The sequence below is a fragment of the Protopterus annectens genome, chromosome 12.part0, assembly GCF_019279795.1.
Source record: "Protopterus annectens isolate FY-2018-M chromosome 12.part0, PAN1.0, whole genome shotgun sequence".
Taxonomy (NCBI): domain Eukaryota; kingdom Metazoa; phylum Chordata; order Ceratodontiformes; family Protopteridae; genus Protopterus; species Protopterus annectens.
The window spans coordinates 99,504,163-99,527,962 of record NC_056746.1 but is presented as its reverse complement, the minus strand read 5'-3'; the positions used below and the strand labels follow the sequence as shown (position 1 = coordinate 99,527,962).

At 41.6% G+C, this 23,800-nt stretch overlaps 1 protein-coding gene across 1 annotated transcript in view; it reads left to right on the top strand.

Annotated features, from left to right (window-relative positions):
• CLCN7 (chloride voltage-gated channel 7) overlaps positions 1–23,800 on the top strand; it is a 1,228,907-nt gene that overhangs the window by 688,909 nt on the left and 516,198 nt on the right. Inside the window, exons 12-13 of the mRNA XM_044089120.1 lie at positions 13,115–13,231; positions 14,529–14,586. Of these exons, the coding sequence (XP_043945055.1) occupies positions 13,115–13,231; positions 14,529–14,586 (175 nt within the window). The remainder of the gene's footprint in view (positions 1–13,114; positions 13,232–14,528; positions 14,587–23,800) is intronic.

The following is a 23,800-nucleotide window of genomic DNA, read 5'->3' as shown; positions in this document are numbered from 1 at the left end:
TGGAAATATTTTGTTTGGAAGCTACTATGTGTATTTACAGTCAAGGAAAGGCTGATAATGAGGCCCACTTTTATAAATGTCCATACATGTAAGCTCGTTATACTAAAAGCATTGTGTACAATTGATGGAGTAAGGATATACTTTGTTGCAGGCTGAGGTCTGACATCTGGTCAAACCTTTAAAGCTGAGCATCCTACCCTTTGGCCTGGCTGATGTCACCTTTCCCTTGGATGCCCTCACATACTGGATGTAAACATAATGTCCACCTGTGCCATCTTCAGTTCTCCTTTTCTTACCTCATTACTCAATGGACAGTTTGTATGCTAGACCTACACAAAGGTCGTAAGCCAAAGATTCAGCAGGTAAGTAACCAGTTGGGAATCTCTGTTTCATCCTTTTTCATAGAGCTAGAGTAGTTTTATCTACTTGTTTTGTCAATTAGAAATCTGAATAACATTTGATCCACACAAAGATATAGGGTGAATGCTTCTATTAAGCAAACAAGTGTGTCTGCAAGAGACAGATTCATTTTAAAGACCTCTGTGATAAGCAGACATCCCTGGCTGTGGACCTAGTCTGTTACTGAGGATGTAAAGGTAGACTTCTCTAACACTCCATTACATAAGGAACTACTCTTTGAATGAGAAGTGCATATTCCCTTCCCAAGTGTAATCAAAATGACCTTTATAGACAAGGTACTTTTTCCTTGAGGCAGAGCACCAGTCAGCAGCCCAGAGGGAAGAAGGCCATTCAAAACAGAATTTAGCAAAATGAAGATAGAAAGGCACAGGGCAGCAAACATGGAGGAAGTGTGAGTATTCCAGCCTCTTCCCTGTCCTTCTGCAAGCATTCCCACCTTGGTTTTGCCTTATCCAGTCCCAGTCCCCCCTTCCGTCAGAAGCAAAAGGGGGACAGCTGATCACCTACTTCCACCATTGACACTGGATAACAGGGGATCAGTAGGTACTAAATATAGTTTCCAAGGATTGCAAACTTTAATCAGAAAAACAAGAAAAACAGGTATTCTAGTACCAAAAGGCCAAGAAAAAATAGTGGTACCAATTAGAGATGTTTGCTTAAGGTATAATAGAAAAGATTCACAGTCATCTGCAAAAGTAGTCAGAAAAAGCTCTAAGGTTAACCAAAGACCAGGCTGAAGACTTGGAAGTTGACTCAGAGAGAAAGCACAGGAATTCATGGAACTACTCATGGCTGTAGCACCTCAGGAGGCAGAGGATATTGGTGAAGTTGGAGGAGAATAGGAGCTCCTGAAAAGAGCATGTGTGAGGGACTGTCGAGCAGATATGTGGCTGAGCCGGGCATGGAAGTAAGGTATGAAAGGGAAGCTGGTGGTGGAATGCAGACGTCTAGCAAGTCATCAAAAGAATGAAGGCATGTGAGAGGTAAAAAAGGCAGACCAGGTAAAGAAGGAATACTGGCTGCCAACAAAGAAGCTAAGAGAGGAGCTGCAGTAGCAAAGAACAAGACAGCAGAGGCTCTCTACCAACATTTGGGAAGTGACACAATAGAGGACACAAAGAAACTCTGTCAGGATGCAAGACTAAGAAAGAAAGAAAATAATCAATAGGCACTGTTCATAAAGGATGCCAACACCCTCCTTCTTATTAGTCCACAGGGCATCAAAGTCAGATGGAAAGAGTACTTGCAGCAGCTTCTGACTGCAGAAAACCCCACAGTAGCTGTCCTGCACCAGTCGCAGCCTACAATGAAAGAAGAGGAGGAGCCCACCATAAAAGGAAGTGAGGAAAATGAAATCATGGAAAGCTGCAGGCTTAGATGAGGTCCGAGCAGATGTGATAAAGATGCTGGGTGAGATAGGGGAGAAAGGACTCGTGAGGGTACTCGTAGCAGTGTGGAGAGAAAGGCGTATCCTAGATGACTGAAGAATAAACATACTCGTACCAGTGTACAAGAACAAAGGGGTCATCCATAACTGTGGGCAGTACAGAGGAATCAATCTCCTATCACACTGCATGAAAGTTCCACAGAGGGTGATAGATAAACAAATACTCAGATTAGTAGAAAGTATGATGGGAGATGTGCAGTTCAGATTCAGATCAAGATGTAGCACAACTGCGCTATTGTTTGCAGTGAGACAGGTAGTTGTGAAAAAGCTAGAAAGGAGGAAAGAGTCCAACTGGGCATTCCTAGATTTGGAGAAAGCATATAACATCACAAGAAAGCTAATCTGGGCAGTTCTGCAGTGGTTTGAAGCCCCAGAGGCATTGCTAGAATTAATGCAAATTATGTACAAGGACCCATTGACTCAAGTATAAACAGTGTTCGGTCTCACAGAGGGGATCCCAGTGGGAGTGGGTGTATGTCAGCGTTCAACTCTAAGCCCACTGCTGTTCATACTGGTGATGGACTATATTAACAAACCGGTCAGAGGGACAGCTCAGCATACCTGCTGTATGCAGACAGTTTGAAATTATAAGCAGACTCTGCACTGTAACTTCAGCAAGGGATGGGGAAATGAAATGCAAACCTGAAGGCACATCTGAGGAAACTAAGCACAGATAAAACATGGTAACGGTTGCAAATGGAGGAAATCAGAAGAAGCTGAGAAATGAGATAGCAGGGAAGGTAGTGGAACAGGTGAACAGCTTCAAGTGTCTGTGTGGGGTGGTTGTGGAGAAGAAGTCTAAATGAGGACGTCAAAGCTACAGTCAGGGGCAGCAGCCAACTGGCACAGTGTGTCATATATATATATATATATATATATATATATATATATATATATATATATATATATATATATATATATAATAGAGAAATGCAAATGAGCTGAAAGTTAAGGTGCACAAAACAGTAGTGTGACCAGTCCTACTATATGATACAGAAACTTGGGCAGTAAAGACAGAGCAGTTGAGGAAGCTAGAGGTGGTGAAGATGAATTGCCTGGGATGGGTGGGAGGATGCACACTGCAGGATAGATGAAGAAATGAGGACATTGGGCAGAAGCCGGAGTGTGTCCAATTGCAGAGAGGGTCAAAAAGAAGAGATTGCAGTAGTGTGAGCACATATATACATAAAGCAGAAGATGATCTGGTCAAGATTTTGGAAAGACAGGAAGTAGGCAAAGAAATGGATGGATGGATTATGTGAAATAAGACCTGCGACAGTCAGGCATGAGTGTTAAAGAAGGTAGCAGAATAGCATTGTATCGAGAGAGATGGTGACAGGTGACCCAACTTACGTGTAGAAATGGGGAAGAAAGGTATGGATGGTGATGACTTCCTTATCACGTTCTGCTGTAACCTGTCAAAAAGGTGAGTTAGGTTTGGCTGACTGGCACTTCTGGCTATGAAAACATGTTTTCTCTCTTGTACATTGTTGCTATCAGGACAGCAATCAAATACTCTTGTCAGGAGTCTTTCCTGAGCTTTTCGTGCCTTTTAATTTAACAGGTTATCATAAAAATAATTGTTTCCCAAACGCTTGCAATAATCTTCTCTAATTATGCAGACCCCCCTTCACCAAGTCTCATACACGCCTCCTCCAGCTATATTAATGTTAATGCAGTAAATATGGCACGAGTAGTTTACACTTCTGTGATTGGAAGCTTTTTTGAATGTTAATTTGCTAAAAAGTGCTTGAAATGTGGTTTCATTTTTACATAAGAGTATTTCCATTCAAAAAGATGCACGCAAACATGTTTTTATGTAAAAAAATAAATCTTTTTTTTTCATCTCTTGACACATGATCTGTAAGGTACCGTACTAGTTTGTCTCAAAGTAATTTTTGCTTTATATAGATGATGAACAGGTCATATACATAACATAATTTTGGAAGTAGCGGCCTTAAGCAATCTTTGAGAGCTTAGGAAAAACATGTAGAGCTTAACCAACACGGAAAAGTTAACTTAGACCATTTTATATTGCTGCAGAATAAAGTATACATTCAGTACTTGAACACTGCATCTGTCATCAGTCTTGTTAATGGCATCAAGTAAATTATTTCTCCGGGCCAAACGACTTTCATTTGTAGTGAATAGGAGTCAAACCCTGGACACAAAGCCTGCAACACAATGCCAAAACCATTTAGTTGTGCTACCACTTTTTGCCTTCATTTTTTCCATTTAATTTTGTAAGATTTAAGCTATTGCACGGGTTTGACATGGTTTATAGGTGCCACACAGAAAAGTCTGTGTAAAAGTACCGAGCTCATAGAAATGTGGAAGCAGTATACAGGGATTTAGAATCTGTATTTGGATGATGTTTGTAACCAACAGATGCAACACTGATGACCCTGCTTGACGGGTCATGTGGTTATGTTGATTCTTTCTACCAGTTACAATTTGGTACCTTTTTCAGAAGTATTGCTTCCAGGAACATACTCCTAATAATGTATGGCTTGACATCACATGTCAACTGCAGGAAACATGCCTGTTCCCCATACTCCCCCGTTATTTTTTTTTTTGTCAGAAACCTGCAGTGAATGTCAGGCAGAGGCTCCTTGTGGACCTGGTGGGCGGCTCTTTCAAAGCATAAGGGAGAAGTCTTGAATTTCTTCAGTAGAGACATATCCTAGTGACCTAGTTGAGGGTTAGCCCTCCTAAAGGTAAATTCATATTTTGGGCTGTCTCCTGGTCCTTACATGGACAGAGTCAGAGATTGTCTCTGAATAGTGAGGATTTTAACTCATTCTAGTCTGCTTTTATAATCATGGATCAGAAGCCTGGGAGAAAGAGATGCCTATGGCTCCCAGTTTGGGAGGTGCATCCCAGGATGTTTGCTGTGTGTGCCTCTAGTTCTGATGAGGCCAGGGTTTGTCAAGCCTCATCTCTGGGAGAAGCCAGCTTGATCCACAAAGTTACAGCCTGGGGTACTTAAGACTGAAGCTTTTTTTCCTTGAAATTTCCCCCCTTGTTCATCAAAATAGGTCAGTCCTGACTGAGAAAAAAACACTGGGTTTACCTACACTAGAATCTGTAGTCTGGTTTAAGATATCAGATGATGATTTGATTTTCTCTTGTGGAAAATTGATTCTTTGGTGGTTTATCACACTGGTAGTCTTCAGACTGATGTTAGCGGTAGACCTAGTACAGGTCTCTCTCAAACACCACTTCTGGTGTGCATGTGGCCCCATGCGGGTTCTGGTCTGCCTAACAGCAGCACACACGTGATGCACATTCAGGCATGCCTGTGAGCAATCCTTTGTTTGGAGTTCTAGGAAAATGTATGTGGAGGGAAGATTCTTGTCATTGAGACAGGCAGGAAACTTTTGTGGTTCCTCAGTCCCTCATGGCCTTTTTGTTCTAACAACTCGAATGTTTTTTCATTTTCGGCCTCATTTTCCTCCTTCCTCCCTCCCATGTCTTCCTCAGCGTAGTCAGCTGTTACTCCTTGCTTTTCTTCCCATGGAGCCAGCCTTTAGGGATGTTGTTTTGGAAGCTTTGCAACACCAAAAGATTCCAGTGTTAAGAATAAGTTTGTGCTCATTTAGTGACTTGCTGTTTGAAGCATTGTAGAGCTGAGTCTGTTTTAAATTGTCCAAGTCTTTTGGGTTTCTAATACCATGATGGGAATGGACCCCGTTCCTAAGTCAAAATATGATTAAAGTTCATGAAATTAGTATTGTTTCAATCTTTGATTTCAGCTAGAAGTGCTCTTCGCAGCACCCGCAATGTGCCCAGTAATGATTCCTTCTTCATTTTGTATGGAGATATATGTATCTAAGTACGATTGTGAATTCTTTTTTATAAGACCCGTTACTCCTACTACTATTGGAACTGTCTGGGTTTTCTTCTTCCACATTGCCCTCATTTCTGCCTATAAATCTTGATATTTATATGACTGTGTCTACCTGTATGTAAGACACTAGTCATTGGGTGTAGCTATTTCAATAATCGGTGTTATTTTTGCCTTCTTTCCACAGACTACTATATCTGTTTTTCTCACATGTATTTTTTGAACTGTTGGTAATGGGTGATCCCATGTGATATAAACTTCATCAGTTTCTATAATGCTTTGTGGCTCATGTTTCCAGTGTTTTTCAGCTAATTTGGTGTTATAATGTTTGCACAGTCTTCATTGCAGCAGTCTTGCCACATTATTATATCTTTCAGTATACAGTCCGTCTGCCGTTAGTATATCACAACCAGCAGCAAGATGAGCAACTGTTTCCAATTCTGTTTTACAAAACCTATATTTGTCTGTTTCTCCTACATGTTCAATGGAGTTTGTAAAGCAACATATACGTAGTCCACTGTCGTGTGCCACCAATGTTAACTTTTTGTCTTTTGGTTTAAATTCACCTCTCCTTAAGCATTCCTGCATTCAATCATGATCAATATGAGGTTGTTCCAAGAGTTTTCTGTGCTTACAACTATATTTATGCATTTTCCAGCTTTCTTGCCTTCTCATCTGGTCCTTCTCCTTATATTCTTTCCTTTGTTTTTGGCACATTCAGTTGCTGCCTGGTTTTTACCTACTTCTGGTGTGATTTCCATTATCACTTGTTGCTGACTGGTTTTGGCACATTCAGTTGCTGCCTGAGTGTTACCTACTTCTGGTGTGATTGCCATTATCACTTGTTGCTGACTGTTTTTGGGTTTTTGGCACATTCAGTTGCTGCCTGGTTTTACCTACTTCTGGTGTGATTGCCATTATCACTTGTTGCTGACTGTTTTTGGCACATTCAGTTGCTGCCTGGTTTTACCTACTTCTGGTGTGATTGCCATTATCACTTGTTGCTGACTGTTTTTGGGTTTTTGGCACATTCAGTTGCTGCCTGGTTTTACCTACTTCTGGTGTGATTGCCATTATCACTTGTTGCTGACTGTTTTGGCACATTCAGTTGCTGCCTGGTTTTACCTACTTCTGGTGTGATTGCCATTATCACTTGTTGCTGACTGTTTTTGGCACATTCAGTTGCTGCCTGGTTTTACCTACTTCTGGTGTGATTGCCATTATCACTTGTTGCTGACTGTTTTTGGCACATTCAGTTGCTGCCTGGTTTTACCTACTTCTGGTGTGATTGCCATTATCACTTGTTGCTGACTGTTTTTGGGTTTTTGGCACATTCAGTTGCTGCCTGGTTTTTACCTACTTCTGGTGTGATTGCCATTATCACTTGTTGCTGACTGTTTTTGGCACATTCAGTCGCTGCCTGGTTTTTACCTACTTCTGGTGTGATTGCCATTATCACTTGTTGCTGACTGGTTTTGGCACATTCAGTTGCTGCCTGGTTTTACCTACTTCTGGTTTGATTGCCATTATCACTTGTTGTTGACTGTTTTTGGCACATTCAGTCGCTGCCTGGTTTTACCTACTTCTGGTGTGATTGCCATTATCACTTGTTGCTGACTGTTTTTGGCACATTGAGTTGCTGCCTGGTGTTACCTACTTCTGGTGTGATTTCCATTATCACTTGTTGTTGACTGTTTTTGGCACATTCAGTTGCTGCCTGGTTTTTACTACTTCTGGTGTGATTGCCATTATCACTTGTTGCTGACTGGTTTTGGCACATTCAGTCGCTGCCTGGTTTTACCTACTTGTGGTGTGATTGCCATTATCACTTGTTGCTGCCTGGTTTTGGCACATTCAGTTGCTGCCTGGTTTTTACCTACTTCTGGTGTGATTGCCATTATCACTTGTTGCTGACTGTTTTTGGCACATTCAGTTGCTGCCTGGTTTTTACCTACTTCTGGTGTGATTGCCATTATCACTTGATGCTGACTGTTTTTGGGTTTTTGGCACATTCAGTCGCTGCCTGGTTTTTACCTACTTCTGGTGTGATTGCCATTATCACTTGTTGCTGACTGTTTTTGGCACATTCAGTTGCTGCCTGGTGTTACCTACTTCTGGTGTGATTGCCATTATCACTTGTTGCTGACTGTTTTTGGCACATTCAGTTGCTGCCTGGTTTTTACTACTTCTGGTGTGATTGCCATTATCATTTGTTGCTGACTATTTTTGGCACATTCAGTTGCTGCCTGGTTTTTACCTACTTCTGGTGTGATTGCCATTATCACTTGTTGCTGACTATCTTTGGCACATTCAGTTGCTGCCTGGTTTTTACCTACTTCTGGTGTTATTGCCATTATCACTTGTTGCTGACTGTTTTTGGCACATTCAGTTGCTGCCTGGTTTTTACCTACTTCTGGTGTGATTTCTATTATCACTTGTTGCTGACATGCTTCTGCTAAACTAAGCAGGAAGTCATGTTAAACTTGGCCTCATGTTTTAAAACTTTCACTACGTTTGGATCTTGTAAGGTTAGCAGATTGCAGTCCTATGAGTGCAGATCCATACATGTAATCAATTTGAGGAGGCCCATACCTCCTTCAGAGCAAGGTATATATAGTCTCAGTATCAACTGATTTTTATAAATCACTTGATGAGCATGAAGCATCCTTGTTTTCATGTCCAACCTATCCAACATCTTTTGCGGCCAGTCAGTCATTCCAAAACTGTACATTAGGACAGGAAGAGCAAATTGGTTTATAGCATTAACCTTGTTCCTAGATGTCAGTGCTGTTTTCAGGATTAATATAAATTTTCTAAAATATTCCCAAGTTTTATTTGCATTTGTTTATATTTTATTGTTGATCCATCACCAATTTCCAAATATTTATACAGTCCCTCTTACTCAAGTTCTTTTACATAACATTCATATCGCAAACTGATGTTTTCTTGGTGCTGTAGCTTTCCTGCTTTAAAGGATGCTTTATCACTCTTGTCATGACCAAATGACATTCTTATATCGTCTGAAAAATTTTGACCACTTGCAGTTGTGCTTTCAGTTCCTCATCTGATGAGCTATACATTTTTAATTCGTCCACAAAATGAAGATAAGTCTTTACACGTTGTTGTTTTCTAGAAGCCAAATTGTAGCCATGACCTAATCTGTTAAGTAGACAGCTTAATGGGTTAAGGGCAACACAAAAGAGCAGCAGTAACAGGGCCACCCTGGAATGTCCCCCTTTGAATTCTTATCCCTGGAATAATAATTTGTTCTTTATCGTGGCTTAACTGCAGAGGGTTTGCCACTGTTTCATGGTTGCTGTAATGTAATCTATCAGTGTGGGGTGTATCTTACACATTTTTAAGCACTCTGTTATCCATGAACGTGAAAAGTCTACCCTTGCCATGCTCAGATTCTTCCCCTTTTTACAGTTTTCTGTTATGACTTTATTTAACATCAGATGATCTTTTGTTCCATATGACTTTCTTTTATTACCCTTTTGTTCTAATCTCTTGCCACAATTGAGTTTTCTTCTAAATGACTATAAATGCTGTCGGCATCAATTCCAGTATATAGTTTATACGTCGTCTGAAGACAAGTTATTGGTCTATAGTTGTTAGGATAGCTTGCAGGTTCGCTCATAAGTAGGAGCATTGTTTTTCCTGTTTTTAGCCAGGATGGTGTTGTTCATGGTGTACATATAAGTAGTTCTTACTCGTGGCTAAATCTTCATGTAAAGATGTTAATACGTTTAAAAAGAAGTTGGGTGCTGTATCTGGACCTGGGGTTTTCCAGTTAGCTTTTATTAACTTTTGTTTCAATCTCTCTGGCCGTTACTTTATCACATTGCATATACTGTACATTTGAACTTATTCTTTCTTTTACTGCTTCTATCCATTTATGTTCCACAGGATCTTCATAAATGTATCTGTTTCTTATTTATTTGGTGGTGTTTTGATTCCTTTTGCCATGTTTCCCAATTTTCTATAAAACCTGTTTGGTTCATCACTAAATTGCTTATTTTGTACTTTTTAATATTTATTTGCATATCTTCTGATTGTTTCTGCCTGTGCTGATATTTTTAGTTTATTATTTGCAGTTGTGCAAGATGGATCCTGATCTGTTCTGATAATGTGCATCGCTGTTATCACTTTTATTTCTGAGTATTTTGATCTGTCCCCTCTTCTGTACTCTTCTACCAGTGACAATTCTAGTCTTAATTGCTTTATAGTTTTCTCCATTCGATACTCCCATGATGGCATTCGATTTCTCCCCTTTTTTCCCTTACTATTCTGTATTTTTGTGGTAAGACTTTATCTGTTATTAATTTAGCTGCACAGTAATATATCCTATTTACTTCTGTTATATTGCATGAATTTCTGTGGACAATCTTAATTAATGTGTTCATTTGTTTTATCAAACGTCTAACTTCTGAGGTTTTATTGACTTTCTGTAATCTGTTTCTTTCACTGATCTTAATGTCTGTCCATCTCTATTAAATTCAGTAACTCTTCTCTTAGGTCATTTTCCTTTAAACTGAGGGCAGCTTTTTTGTTCTCCATTTCCTGTGGGCATTGTGTAGGTAGTTAATATTACACCATATTAAAACTCTCTTTCTTTCCCATGTCCATATTTCTTCAGAAGTCTTATGATCCTCCTGTTTCTCCTTACATTGGGGACTCGTTCTATCATGCTGTAATGTAGCCTGTATTAAACTTTCTACACTAAATCCTTCACTTTCCAAGTGTTCCATAACTTCAGTCTCTCTTTTTTTTTAACTTCTACTTTGCTAATCTTCTGTTCTACATTCCCTCTTTGATCTTTTTTTTTTATTGTGAAATTTTCCATATTTGGATGCCTTTGCCTGTATTTCTCTTTGAATATCTTTGGGGCTGTCTTTTTGTGTTGATTAGTTTGGCTTTCTCCTTTGCATAAATATTGCACCAGATCAGATCTCTCTTTCTTTCCCATGTCCATATTTCTTTTTTATACCTTTCAAAAGTCTCTAGAACTTCCTCAGTTGTTTCTTTTTCCAAACAGACTAAGATTTCTTGGTTTATATAACGTTTTTTATAAATGTGTTGTATTAAAGAACCCAATTTTTTATTTGAAGCTTTTCTTGTGGAAGTGTTTTTCTTTCATCTAATTTCTCTATTTTTGTATATCTTCTCTCTGGAAAGTCTGGGCTTCTTGCATAATAGTAACACTACATAACTTCTTCCTTATCCTCCGTATCCACTCTGTCTCTATGGCTCCAATTTGGCCTATCAGTTTTTGTGATTTTTATGGACTGCTACTTCCTTCTACAACAGGGGGATCATCCTCCTCCCCCTGGGCCTGGTCTAGCCCCATTGTAGGAATGTTTCCGTGTCTTGAGGATTCAACACACTCATTTTTTCCAGTCCTGGCACCAGTGCGCTGACCAGGATTGGGGGCTTTTTTTAATCCTGGATCTTGTGCCCCCAGCTCTCTTTTTTATTTTTTAACCTACTTCTGTCCATTCTATTCTATATATTTGTGTCTAGGTGAGATTTTGTTAAAAAAAAAACAGGGTCCACTTTGTGAAGATACTCGCCAGGACTTGAGGAATTCAGTTTCAGCAATACTACTCTCTTTTGCTTGCCGACTTATCTCTCCATTTGGTCCCCTCAGGGGTCTTTAGGCATCTGGGTTCAAGAAGGATCTCTTCCAGACCCCTTCCTATGGATTTTTGGGTGGGTTGCCACATACACATCTGCAATGTTGATCATAGATCTTTCATTACCAGTGAGGATGCCAGATCTTATTATTTCTTCATTTCCAGGAAGGTACTTAGTAGTGTTCAGAGAAAGTGTCAAGCATGTGTGATGAGTGAGGTCATGTAGTCAGTATGTGACATCATAGTGTATGTCATCCCAACGAGATGTGTGTGTGTATGTATATATAGATATATATAGATATATATATATATATATATATATATATATATATATATATATATACACCCACACACACACACTTGTATACATATATATATATATATATATATATATATATATATATATATATACATATATAAAATCTGCAATGCAGTAACTTTAAAAAAAAAGTACCAGTTGGTGATTGCTGGAGACCTGTTGTATAGGGTAAAAACATGCATGTTATGTATTTTTCCTTTACCTGTGGCTGGGTATTTCTGCTGGATCTGCTCATGACTCGGGCAGACAGCACATAGATTGTACTTGCACTCCAGGTCTGCTCATGACTCGGGCAGACAGCACATAGATTGTACTTGCACTCCAGGTCTGCTCATGACTCGGGCAGACAGCACATAGATTGTACTTGCACTCCAGGTCTGCTCATGACTCGGGCAGACAGCACATAGATTGTACTTGCACTCCAGGTCTGCTCATGACTCGGGCAGACAGCACATAGATTGTACTTGCACTCCAGGTCTGCTCATGACTCGGCAGACAGCACATAGATTGTACTTGCACTCCAGGTCTGCTCATGACTCGGCAGACAGCACATAGATTGTACTTGCACTCCAGGTCTGCTCATGACTCGGGCAGACAGCACATAGATTGTACTTGCACTCCAGGTCTGCTCATGACTCGGCAGACAGCACATAGATTGTACTTGCACTCCAGGTCTGCTCATGACTCGGGCAGACAGCACATAGATTGTACTTGCACTCCAGGTCTGCTCATGACTCGGGCAGACAGCACATAGATTGTACTTGCACTCCAGGTCTGCTCATGACTCGGGCAGACAGCACATAGATTGTACTTGCACTCCAGGTCTGCTCATGACTCGGGCAGACAGAACATAGATTGTACTTGCACTCCAGGTCTGCTCATGACTCGGGCAGACAGCACATAGATTGTACTTGCACTCCAGGTCTGCTCATGACTCGGGCAGACAGCACATAGATTGTACTTGCACTCCAGGTCTGCTCATGACTCTGGCAGACAGCACATAGATTGTACTTGCACTCCAGGTCTGCTCATGACTCGAGCAGACAGCACATAGATTGTACTTGCACTCCAGGTCTGCTCATGACTCGGGCAGACAGCACATAGATTGTACTTGCACTCTAGGTCTGCTCATGACTCGGGCAGACAGCACATAGATTGTACTTGCACTCCAGGTCTGCTCATGACTCGGGCAGACAGCACATAGATTGTACTTGCACTCCAGGTCTGCTCATGACTCGGGCAGACAGCACATAGATTGTACTTGCACTCCAGGAATGAGCAACATCTTTTAAGTTTGCTTTTTTGCCTGTAGGCTGCTAGTCATGTCTAAAAGTTTATTTTGGTGTCTGGTTCAGATAACACACAGGGATGTGATTGCCTTTTTTCTGTGGTTCTGTTGCATTGTCTGATTTAAATGCTAGTTTTTTTTTTCTTTTGCTTTCCAGTTTTTTGCCTCCATGATTTCCACATTTGCATTGAATTTTGGAATGAGTGTTTACAAAAACAAAACTGGAGATTTGTCTAGCCCAGGTCTTATCAACTTTGGAAAGTTTGAAAGCAAGGTAAGTGTTGGTGTTTCTGCTATTTGATCTTGCCTTGCTACGCTGTGCCTGTCATATTAGAGTAGGAGAACCTCGGATTTTTTTTTAAAGAGAACTTGAACTATTGCTTAATAAGGCTCAGGTGGAAACATGGTTTTCATTGCTCATTTCTTTTCTAAAAAAGAAAAAGAACCGTAACCTGCATGCACAGGGATTTTGCCTGGCTGTAAACTTACACTGACATTAATAAAGGTCAGAATACATTAAATATCTGTAGATGTTCGCATTCAGATTTTTGGTGTAATGTTTCTCCACAATTTTTTATAAATATTAGTTTAGTTTTCCAGTTCGATTCTCGGCTGGGTTGCCTTCTGTGTGGAGTCTGCATGTCCTCCCTATGATCGCTTGGGCTTCCCCCCACATTTCAAAGACATGCAGTAAGTGGATTGGGCACTCTTAATTGGCCGTAGGTGCGAGTGTGTACGCGAATGAGCAGTACAGATGAACTACCGAGGCAGGGCTAGCCACCCAGCAGTGTAAGCCTTGGCTCGAGATGATTCGGTGTTGAAAGTCACACCTTGACCTCATGTGTAAAATGGGAAAAAGGGGTTGGGGATGAATGGATTAGTTTTGTAAGTGTAAGTAATAGTCTAGTGCAGAGGTGTACTACTCAGCTCTTCCTGATTTTGCAGAATGTCCATGATTTTGCCTCATATTTTTGTCCTGTCCCCTATAATATTTTTGATTTTCTGGTAAATCATTGAGATTTACAGTTCATCAGTAATGGTAAAATTACAATTTCATATTTCCTATAGTTCAGAAAATGGATGTTGGTGCAAAACCTGTTGTATTAACTTTTCAATTTTGAAGGTAATATTTTTTAAAATTGATTAGAGTAATATAATTCAACTGATTGTTTTATATTTAGATAATATAGCAAACTGAGCCCCTTACTGACCAGGATTAATAATGGCTAGGCTTGTAAGGGCTGTAAGGCTGTTAGCTTGGTAATCTATAAACCTACAAAAAATCCAATGTCTGGCGATAGTGAAAATTGCATTGATGTTAACTGCTTACATTTCAGTAGTCACAATAAAATGATGATGATAAAAAGGAACTCATCATAAAATCATATGCCATAATAACTAAAGTATAATTAACATTAATTAAAAGCATATATGCAAGTTACATAATGCTGGCATAGTGGGATTAAGCCCTGTCTGTGGCCCAGCCAGGAGAGCTTTGCTTCTAGCTTAAAAAACTGCATGCCTTTATATGAAGAGATCATTTTGTAAACAAATGTATTTCGTCCTTGTAGGAGGGATTGCTGTACAACTATTTTGAGATTCCAATCTTCATTCTTATGGGAGCAGTTGGTAAGTTGCTTATTTTCTGTGCCTATGAATACTTTTGGCTACTGTGTTAAAGAATTGGTTTTATTGCTGTGTGTCCAGGGGGGGGGGGGGTGTTTGCAGAAAAACGATGATGTCCTTCCATATCACTGTTGCAGTATTCTTTAGTAAAGGGGTTCCCTGCCATGGGTAGCCCAACATCCTACCAGTAAACCAAAGCCTTAGGATTTTGTATACATTGTATGTCACACATATGCTGCCTGCTCAAGGCGTAGGCCATAAAGGTGACGCTCAGAAATACATACCCCAGAACTTCTTCACCGCCAGTCCAGAATGCCATCATTGATCATCGATCTGAACATTCTTTTTTCTCTATGCTGGTTACAGAGTCATATTTCAGATAACTGCACTGATGTCCTTCATGGATGCATCTGCAGTCATAACAAATGGGTTGTCCTGTCGTCAGGCAGCCCTTCGGTCGGCCGGATTCCAAAGTCCGGGTCCGCTTGCTGATGTCGCACTTCACCCGACGTCATCTCTGCTGGTCTTCGGTATAAAGGCATCAGCCGACGCCATTTTCCTCAGTCTTTCTTGCGCAGAAGCTGTTTGCAAGTGCGGTCGGTCAGATCCAGAGATTACTACTACCGAATACTACTCAAGACTTCTAAAAGCTAAGTACCCGTTGGGGACTCTTTCTTGCCTCAGCCGATGTCAGAAAAAGTCAATAACTGTTTAACTTGTGGGAAACAAATACCTCATAAAGATTTCCACTCTTACTGTTTGCCTTGCTTAGGCCCAGACCACGACGTAGCAGCCTGTTCGCCTGTGCTTCCTTCAACCGAACGCTTAGGCGTCGGTCGGAGTTTGCTGAACAGTTTTTCGGCTCAGATTTTATTATGCCGTCGGATCCTCCGACTACCCAAATTGTTAAAAAAAAGACCGACAGGTCCGCGGTTTCGCCGAAACCACGGTTAAGCTGTCTCGGTTTCGCCAAACCGAGAAAACTGGTCAATCTTCAGCCGAATCCATGACTACTACTGAGGCTTCTGCTACCTTACCTGAATCAGCCTCAGAAATTTTGCCTACAACTGTGGTTCCTACTGATCTATCAGACACCATCCCTTTGGATATCTCTACCCCAGCACGTGGTGCTGCTAGGCCTCCTGCAGCCATGTCTATTAAGGCCTTTGCCAGGGCTAAAGCAGCCAAATCAGCTAAATCAGTGCCTGTTAAACCACCCTCACTCAGGCCCACTTCTAGTTCACAAATGCTTACTCTGGCAGAAGATTTAATATCCTTAATTAGGGGATCCCAATCTCACCCAGACAGGGCCTCTCAGCCCCCAGAAAAGAGACCTAGAGCAGAGCCCCGAGCCTGTGTCCTCTGATGATTCTGCGGATGACTCAGACATTACAGACCAGCCAGAGGCTCCTTTTTCCAATTATGAAGATTCAGATGCGGAAGAATCCATTCCAGCTGCCTCTCCACCAGAGGAATTCTCCTTTGGGGAAACCTTACATGCCATGAGAGAACAATTCCAATGGCAGGGACAAGATTTCTCAGATTCAAGAAAAAGGCTTAGGATTTTTCTACACTTACCACAACATAGGCCCTTAGCTATACCTCCTGTCCTATCTGTTGTGGACGATGCATTTAATGATGTCTGCACTGCACCTGATTCTTTACCTCCAGCCCCTGCCAAACCAGATAGATTTTACAGGGTGCCAGACACTCATCACCACCTATACAAGGCCCCACAAACTATATCCCAGGGGCCTAAGGCAGTAGCCTCGACCACCGCAAAACCCTATTCCTCTGAAAGGGAATCCAGATCCTTAGAGAGATGGGGGAAAAAAGTCTACACCTCTGCTACTCTCTCAGCTAGAGCTTTAAACTGTCAGTTTCACATGATCCAATACCAAGAGTTTATGCTTGATCAGTTAATTAAAAAGCTGTCCTCTGATGAATCTTTAGATAAGAAATATGTATTAGAAATGGTGAATAACATCCAACAGGTTAGTAACCATTCTTTAAAATGTGGCTATGATGCACTGGAGGCTTCATTTAGATCAGCCATGACTGGCACAGTGATAAGAAGGCATGCATGGTTGAAAGAACAGGTCTTACCGGATCATGTTAAAGCTAAGCTATTTGGATGCTCCTATGGATAAGGCCAGTCTATTTGAGGAACCTGCCCAGCAGGTAATGAAGAAAATGGAAGAGAAGGCAAAATCTGTACAAACAGTTAAAGATTTCCTACAGGTTCAGCCCTCAAGGTTTAGCAGGAACTGGCCTGCCAAAAATTGGTCCTTTCCTGACTCCACAAGATCACAAAGGGGCAGGAACAGACGCTCTAGGGGCAGAAATCAATCCAGAGGAGGTGCCTACAGAGGACGACAGTGGCAAGGCAATAACCGAGGCACAGACACAACCACTGCCACTGCAACAGGACAATCACAGTGACTTGGCTCTGACTCTGCCTACCAGGAAGCAAATAGCAGCACCATTAGGCGGAAAGTTAGCCTTATTCTCGAAAAATTGGCACTATATTACAAAAGACAAGTGGATTTTGCAAACCATAGACCAAGGCTACGGTTCCACTTCCACACTTTACCAGTAAAAGAGGAATGCCAAACCTGCCCCAAATCAAAAAATAGAAGCCCTGCACCAGATAGCGGAATTAATAAAGATGAGAGCTGTGGAAAGGGTACCAATAACAGAACAGGTCAAAGGATTCTACTCCAGACTCTTCCTAGTACCAAGAAAAGAGAAAAACTGGAGACCTATTCTCGACCTGTCCATCTTAAACACATACATCATTGTCCCAAAATTCAAAATGCTGACCCTACAGCAACTTCTTCCCATGCTGGGCAAGGAGTGTTGGCTGGTAACTCTAGATCTCAAGGAGGCATACCTGCACGTCCCCATTCGACCAAATTGCAGATACATACCTCAGATTTCTTGCAGGATCAGAGCATTATCAATTCTCAGCATTGCCCTTTGGCTTATCTACTGCGCCCAGAGTATTCACAAAATGCCTGGCATCAGTAATCGCTCACTGCAGAGTACAGGGAATCCAAATTTATCCATACCTGGACGACTGCCTGTTACAAGCGGACAACAAAAGCAAGCTGACAACAGATTTACAAAGGGTCATTTACTTGCTACAAGCCCTGGGATACACAGTCAATTTACAAAAGTCAAGGCTGATACCATCCCAGACAAGAACTTTCTTGAAGTAGAATTGGACACAGTAAAACAGATGGCATTCCTAACTGCAGAAAAACAAAAGAACTCCCTCTTTACTTCTTGGCATTAACAAAGCAGAACAAACTAACAGCAAGAAAAGTTCTGCAGGCCTTGGGCTTCATGGCATCATGCATAATCTTGGTCCCACATGCCAGACTGCATATGAGAAAGTTACAGTGGTACCTAAAGAATTTATGGTCTCAACACAGGCACAGCTTAGAAACAGAAATACCACTAATCCCATGCTTAAAACAGGAGTTCCTATGGTGGGCTCGGGCATGCCTGTCAAACCCAGGCTTACCCTTCCACAACTTTCGAGCAAACCAAACCATCACAACGGATGCCTCAGATCTAGGATGGGGGGCACACATGATGGACAAATGCATAAGGACTGTGGACTCAGGACCAGCTGCACCTGCACATAAACCAAAAAGAAATGCTGGCAGTAAAACTGGCAATCCTAAAATTCAGACCATTACTCAAAGAAGGCCATTTGATGATAAGGACAGACAACACCACAGTCATGTGGTACATCAACAAACAGGGAGGCACTCATTCTTACCCCCTATGCAGAATGACTTTGGACCTTTGGAATCTGGCTCTCAGCTACAACATCCAGTTACAGGCAATATTTGTACCGGGAAAAGAGAACACCCTAGCAGACATGTTAAGCAGAACCACCTCGGATGCTCACGAATGGATGCTACACCCGGACATCTTCAAGGCCATCACAAAGAAATGGGGAATGCCACAAATAGATCTATTAAGCCCCACAAAATCACCAGCTCAAAAAATTCTGCACAAGGACATTCCACCCACTTGCATGGAAGGTGGACTCTATCCTTCAGCTGGAAAGGCCTGACAGCATATGCATTTCCACCTCTTCCCTTGATGCACAAGGTACTACTGAAAATCAAAGAGGAACGCCCAAGCATAATTCTGATAGCTCCAACTGGCCAAGACAACACTGGTACCCATTGCTGAGGAGCATGTCTCGGGAGAAAATGTGGTCAATACCCCTGATGCCTCTGATGTTAACTCAGAACAACTACAACATCATACATCCAAACCTAAAAACCTTGCAACTGACTGCCTGGAACATCACATAGCAGTAACTAACCCAGACCTTTCACAAAGGGTTAAAGACATTATCCTTGAAGCCCGCAGACCTTCAACAAGAAGGAACTATGCAGGAAAATGGAAAAGGTTCATTTGGAGTACTGAAAGAGGAAAAGATGTGTCGAACATAGATATTGCTAACATTCTGGAGTACTTGGCAGAGCTTCTACATACAGGCCTGTCCTATTCCTCCATCAAGATACATGCATCAGCTATTTCAGCAGAATACAGCTTTGATCCTCCTGTCTTTTCACATGCTCTACTCAGGCAGTTCCTCAGAGGGATCAAGAATGTAAAACCTCCTAGGAAACCACCATTACCGGCATGGGACTTGAATTTTGTACTAGAAAAGTTGACACTCCCTCCGTTTGAACCAGCAGCAACAGCAGATCTACAACACCTGTCATGGAAAACTGCTTTCCTACTGGCTATTACTTCAGCAAGGAGGGTTTGAACTACAGGCCTTAATGGCAGTGCAACCCTTCCTAATCTTCCATCAAGATAGGGTGTCCATGAGAACTAACCCTACATTTATGCCTACGGTGGTATCCAGAGTGTCTTTAAACCAGGCAATCCACCTACCTACCTTCTTTCCCAATCCACAAAACAGAGGTGAAAGAATAATGCATACCTTGGATGTACATAGACAGTTACGCTACTACCTGGACAGAACCAAAGGTAACAGAAAAACTGACCAGCTCTTGGTAGCCTATGCAACAGGAAGGGAAGGAAAAGCAATTTCCAAACAGACAATCTCCAAATGGATAGGAAATTGCATAAGATTCTGTTACTCCTACCATGGAAAACCAATTCCACAGAACATAAGACCTCATTCTACAAGGGCTACAGCCACTACCACAGCTTTCTTAAGAGGAGTGGCAACCAAGGACATTATTGAGGCGGCTACTTGGACCTCTGTGCATACATTTGCCAAGCATTATAATTTACCTCTATATTCTAGATCCCGAGCAGGGTTTGCCACTGCTGTACTGCAAGGGATCCTGACTACACCATAATTATTATTCCTCCTCCCTAGTTTGGCTATGGTATTCTACCCATTTGTTATGACTGCAGATGCATCCATGAAGGACATAGTACAGTTTTGTACCTACCATAAATGTAGATGTCCGAACTGGATAGCATCTGCAGTCAGGATTACCTCCTCCTTCCCCTCTTAGGTATTTACCCTCCTAATAGCTAGCGGGGGTCTCTTATGGTGTATTTGTTTGTATATATGTACATACATGTTTATTTTTGTGTTTGCCTTCTACTATTTTGGAAACATTGGCATTTATCCAAAATTTAGCTTCCAAGAGGGCAATTGGCATCTGGGGCAAGAAACACTGAGGAAAATGGCGCCGGCTGATGCCTTTATACCAAGACCAGCAGAGATGACGCCGGGTGAAGTGCGACATCAGCCAAGCTGACCTCCGGACCCGACTTTGGAATCCGGCCGAAGGGCTGCCTGACGACAGGACAACCCATTTGTTATGACTGCAGATGCTATCCAGTTCGGACATCTACATTTATGGTAGGTACAAAACTGTACTTTATGGTTTCTTCTTTTCTTTTTCTTTAATTTTGTGAATTTACTTGTCATCCAGAAAGGGAAAAGGTCAGTGTGGGAGCCAGATTTACCCATAAGGGTTATTACAAGCAGTGTATCCTCTGTTTGGGTCTTCTCATGTTCTATCTGCAAAGTGTTTTTCACTAAGACCCTATGTAGTCATCTCTCCTCCGTGTCTATTTACCTAGATACCCGGCTTCTTAAATTGTTGGTGCAGGGCGCTATGGCGCAATCTTCCCATCTCAAAGCTCAACCGCCTGCCAAGAAAAAGGACAAAAGAGTCCGGTCTGATTCAGCTGCTGTCTCACTTCCCCTGGACATCTCTCTCTCAAGTCTGGTGAAAGCCCAGAGGATTGGCCAGTTGTTTCATCAGATTTCTGTGCTGTGATTGCCTGTCATTGGAGGCTTTGCAGATGACTGCTCTTGATGTAGAGGGGAAACCTTGGCTGATTATTTCTGAGGGACTGAGGGAAATTCCACAGTTACTTTTTCATGAGGAGATTCCTACTACATTGGTTGAATGTAGGCATGGGTCTGAATCTGCTGGGGTCTTTAAGGCAGACATCCTCAAAACAGGAAACAAAAAAAAAACAAGCATGTTTGTTCTGCTCCTAAATCCCCAGCATGAATGGCAGGATTTTACCCAGGGGTTATTTAATGCATTGATGGCCTTGAAGCCTCACCAAGGCGTTTCTGTACCTGCTCTCACTTGGTCCACTATCCCACTCAAGAGGCCCAGAGAGCAGGACTCCTCTGATGAGGACTTGGATTCTGGGAAGGAGCCTTTGGCATACTCTTCCCAGGTCCCTTCTCTCTTGGATTATGGCTCTGAGGAGGAAGAATCTGTTAGCCCAGACTCTCCTTTTGAAGAACTCTCCTTTGGGAATACTATTTCTTGTATTATGGAATTTTTTAAATAGGACTGTTCTCAGGTTTCTGACAGTTTCTTACATTCAGATGAAGTATTGTGAGCTGCACCAGGTGGGGTCTCCTACGTCGTCTGCTGTCCCTCTTGTCTTGGCTGTCCTTTTAGATACCTTTTCAGCAGCTTTTGTGGCCCCGGATTCCCATCCTCCAGCCCCTAAGAAACCTGACTGATTTTATAAAGTACCTGGTGAGTGTAAGTTTCTCTGCAAATGTCTTTCTGTAGTTTCCATCTCTTCTGACATCCTCTCTGACAGCCTCTCTAAGCATTTGCCTTCTACTAAGTTACTTCCTTAAGACAAGGACAGTAGATCTTTGGAATGGCTGTGCAAGAAGATACTACTGCCACCTTGGCCTTTTTGGCTATTAATTAACAGGTCCATATGACCAAGTATGTTTAGTCCTTCTTTCTTAGGCTTCCCAGGCTATGTCAGACCACCTTGATTGTGAAGGGAAGGCCTTGGCCCTCTCTTTACTAGGCTTTACTTCTCAAGTAACCCACCACTCTGTTAAATGTAGTTACGATGCACCTAATACCTCCTCTAGAGCTGCTGCTTTTGGTTCTGTTTTGAGATGTTGCTGTTGGCTTTGTCTCAAAACTTAAGTAAGTAAGGATTGTTGAAGAGCCATTCTAGGTGAAGAAGTAAGTTTATTCAACATGTCAGGATTAAGTGAAAAAAGGAGGTAAACAAACACACAGTCAGGTACTGTGTGTTGTTTTTGCACTTTTTGTATGTTTGAACGGTACTGCTGGCGACTTGTCAAAATAGAAGGGAATATTTATTTCTTTTGCTTTTTGTTTATATTATTTTTCATTGTTTACTTTCATGTTTTACTTGTTTACAAAGTTAAATACTATTGAAAGTACAAAATGTGCTGTGTCTTTTATTTTTTGGGGGTTGGTCTTTTAAAATCCCGTTACAGGGAACCAAGCATTTTAATTGAAATGTGATTTTATTTTAAAAAGTGGAAGTTTGCTGATTCTTGTTTGTCTGAAGAAGTCCTGCTAGGAGCAGGACGAAAAGCGGAAATTAAAAGTGAAGGCTTTACTTTTTAAAACTTTCATGTTTTGCTTGGTCCATTGAAGGTGGATATCAATACCATTTGGATTGTTTTAATAGAAGTGGTGCAGTGAGGGCGTGTTCATTTGTTTCAGTTTTTTTTCTAGTTTTTTTTTTTTTTTTTCTAATTTGTCTCAAAACTTTGCCTGATGATATTAAGGCTAAGTTGTTACATTGTCCTGTTGATAATAAGAACCTGTTTGGCTCTCGGCTGATGAGCTTTTTTAATGCTCTAGGATAAAAGTAAGGCCTCGCAGGAATTGAAGCATATTTTTGATTTTCTATTCCTGAGTTCCAGAGGAATTATCCTTCTAAATCTGCTTTTGTTCGTTGACAGCATCACTGTCCTCCCAAAGGTAACAAGGGTTCTATATGGTCCCTCCTGCTAGCATTACTCAGGCACCCACTTCTCAGAAATCTCGTTTTTAAGACAAGCCAGGTTCTGTATGACTGTTGCTACCCCTTTCCTGAGCCAGGTTCCCTTGTATCTTTAAGTTTCTGTGTCCCTTCCCTATTGGTTTAAGATCACTCAAGACTATTGGGTTCTGTCCATCATCCTTCAGGGATACTTCATGATATGGAAATCCCTTCCTCCTTTTCTGAGCATCCATCAGCCTCCTCAGGGACAGCTTCATTTTCTCCCATAACTACTTTAGGGCCTTCTGTGGGAGGGTTTTTTATTCCAGAATGTTTCTGGTTCCCAGGAAGGAAGACACCTGAAGACACATTCTGGACCTCTTTCTCAGCTGAACACCTTTCTGAAGATCCCTTCCTTTTGGATGTTGTCCCTTCAGACCCTGTTTTCTCTTCTTCTTCCCCAGGCTTTCCTGGTCTCACTGGATCTCAAGGATGCTTACCTTCACATCCCAGTTCATCCCCTTTTCAGGAAGTTTCTATGTTTCTTCTTTGCATTTTCAGTTCTCTGCTTTGCTGTTTGGCCTTTCTACTGCTCCAAGGTGTTCATCAAATGCCTCACTCTTGTGATTGCTTTTTGAAGGATGAGAGCATTGAAATCTTTCCTAATCTAGACAACATACTCATCCAGCCCCCCAACTCCCCCCCCGCACGAGATCTTGCTTCAACACCTCCAGGATATTGTTTGTAAAGCCTGGGGTTTTACAATAAACTTCCAGAAAAAAAGTGCTGGTTCCTTCTCAGGATCATGTGTTTCTTGGTTACAGACTTTAGGCCATTCCGATGCTGGCTTCCCTGCCTCCTCCCAAGGTTCTTTCTCTACTTACCTTTTTTCAATCCCTTCTTCCTCAGGTTTCAGTTACAGCCAGGGAGCTTCTAAGGGCACTAGGACTCGTGGCTTCCA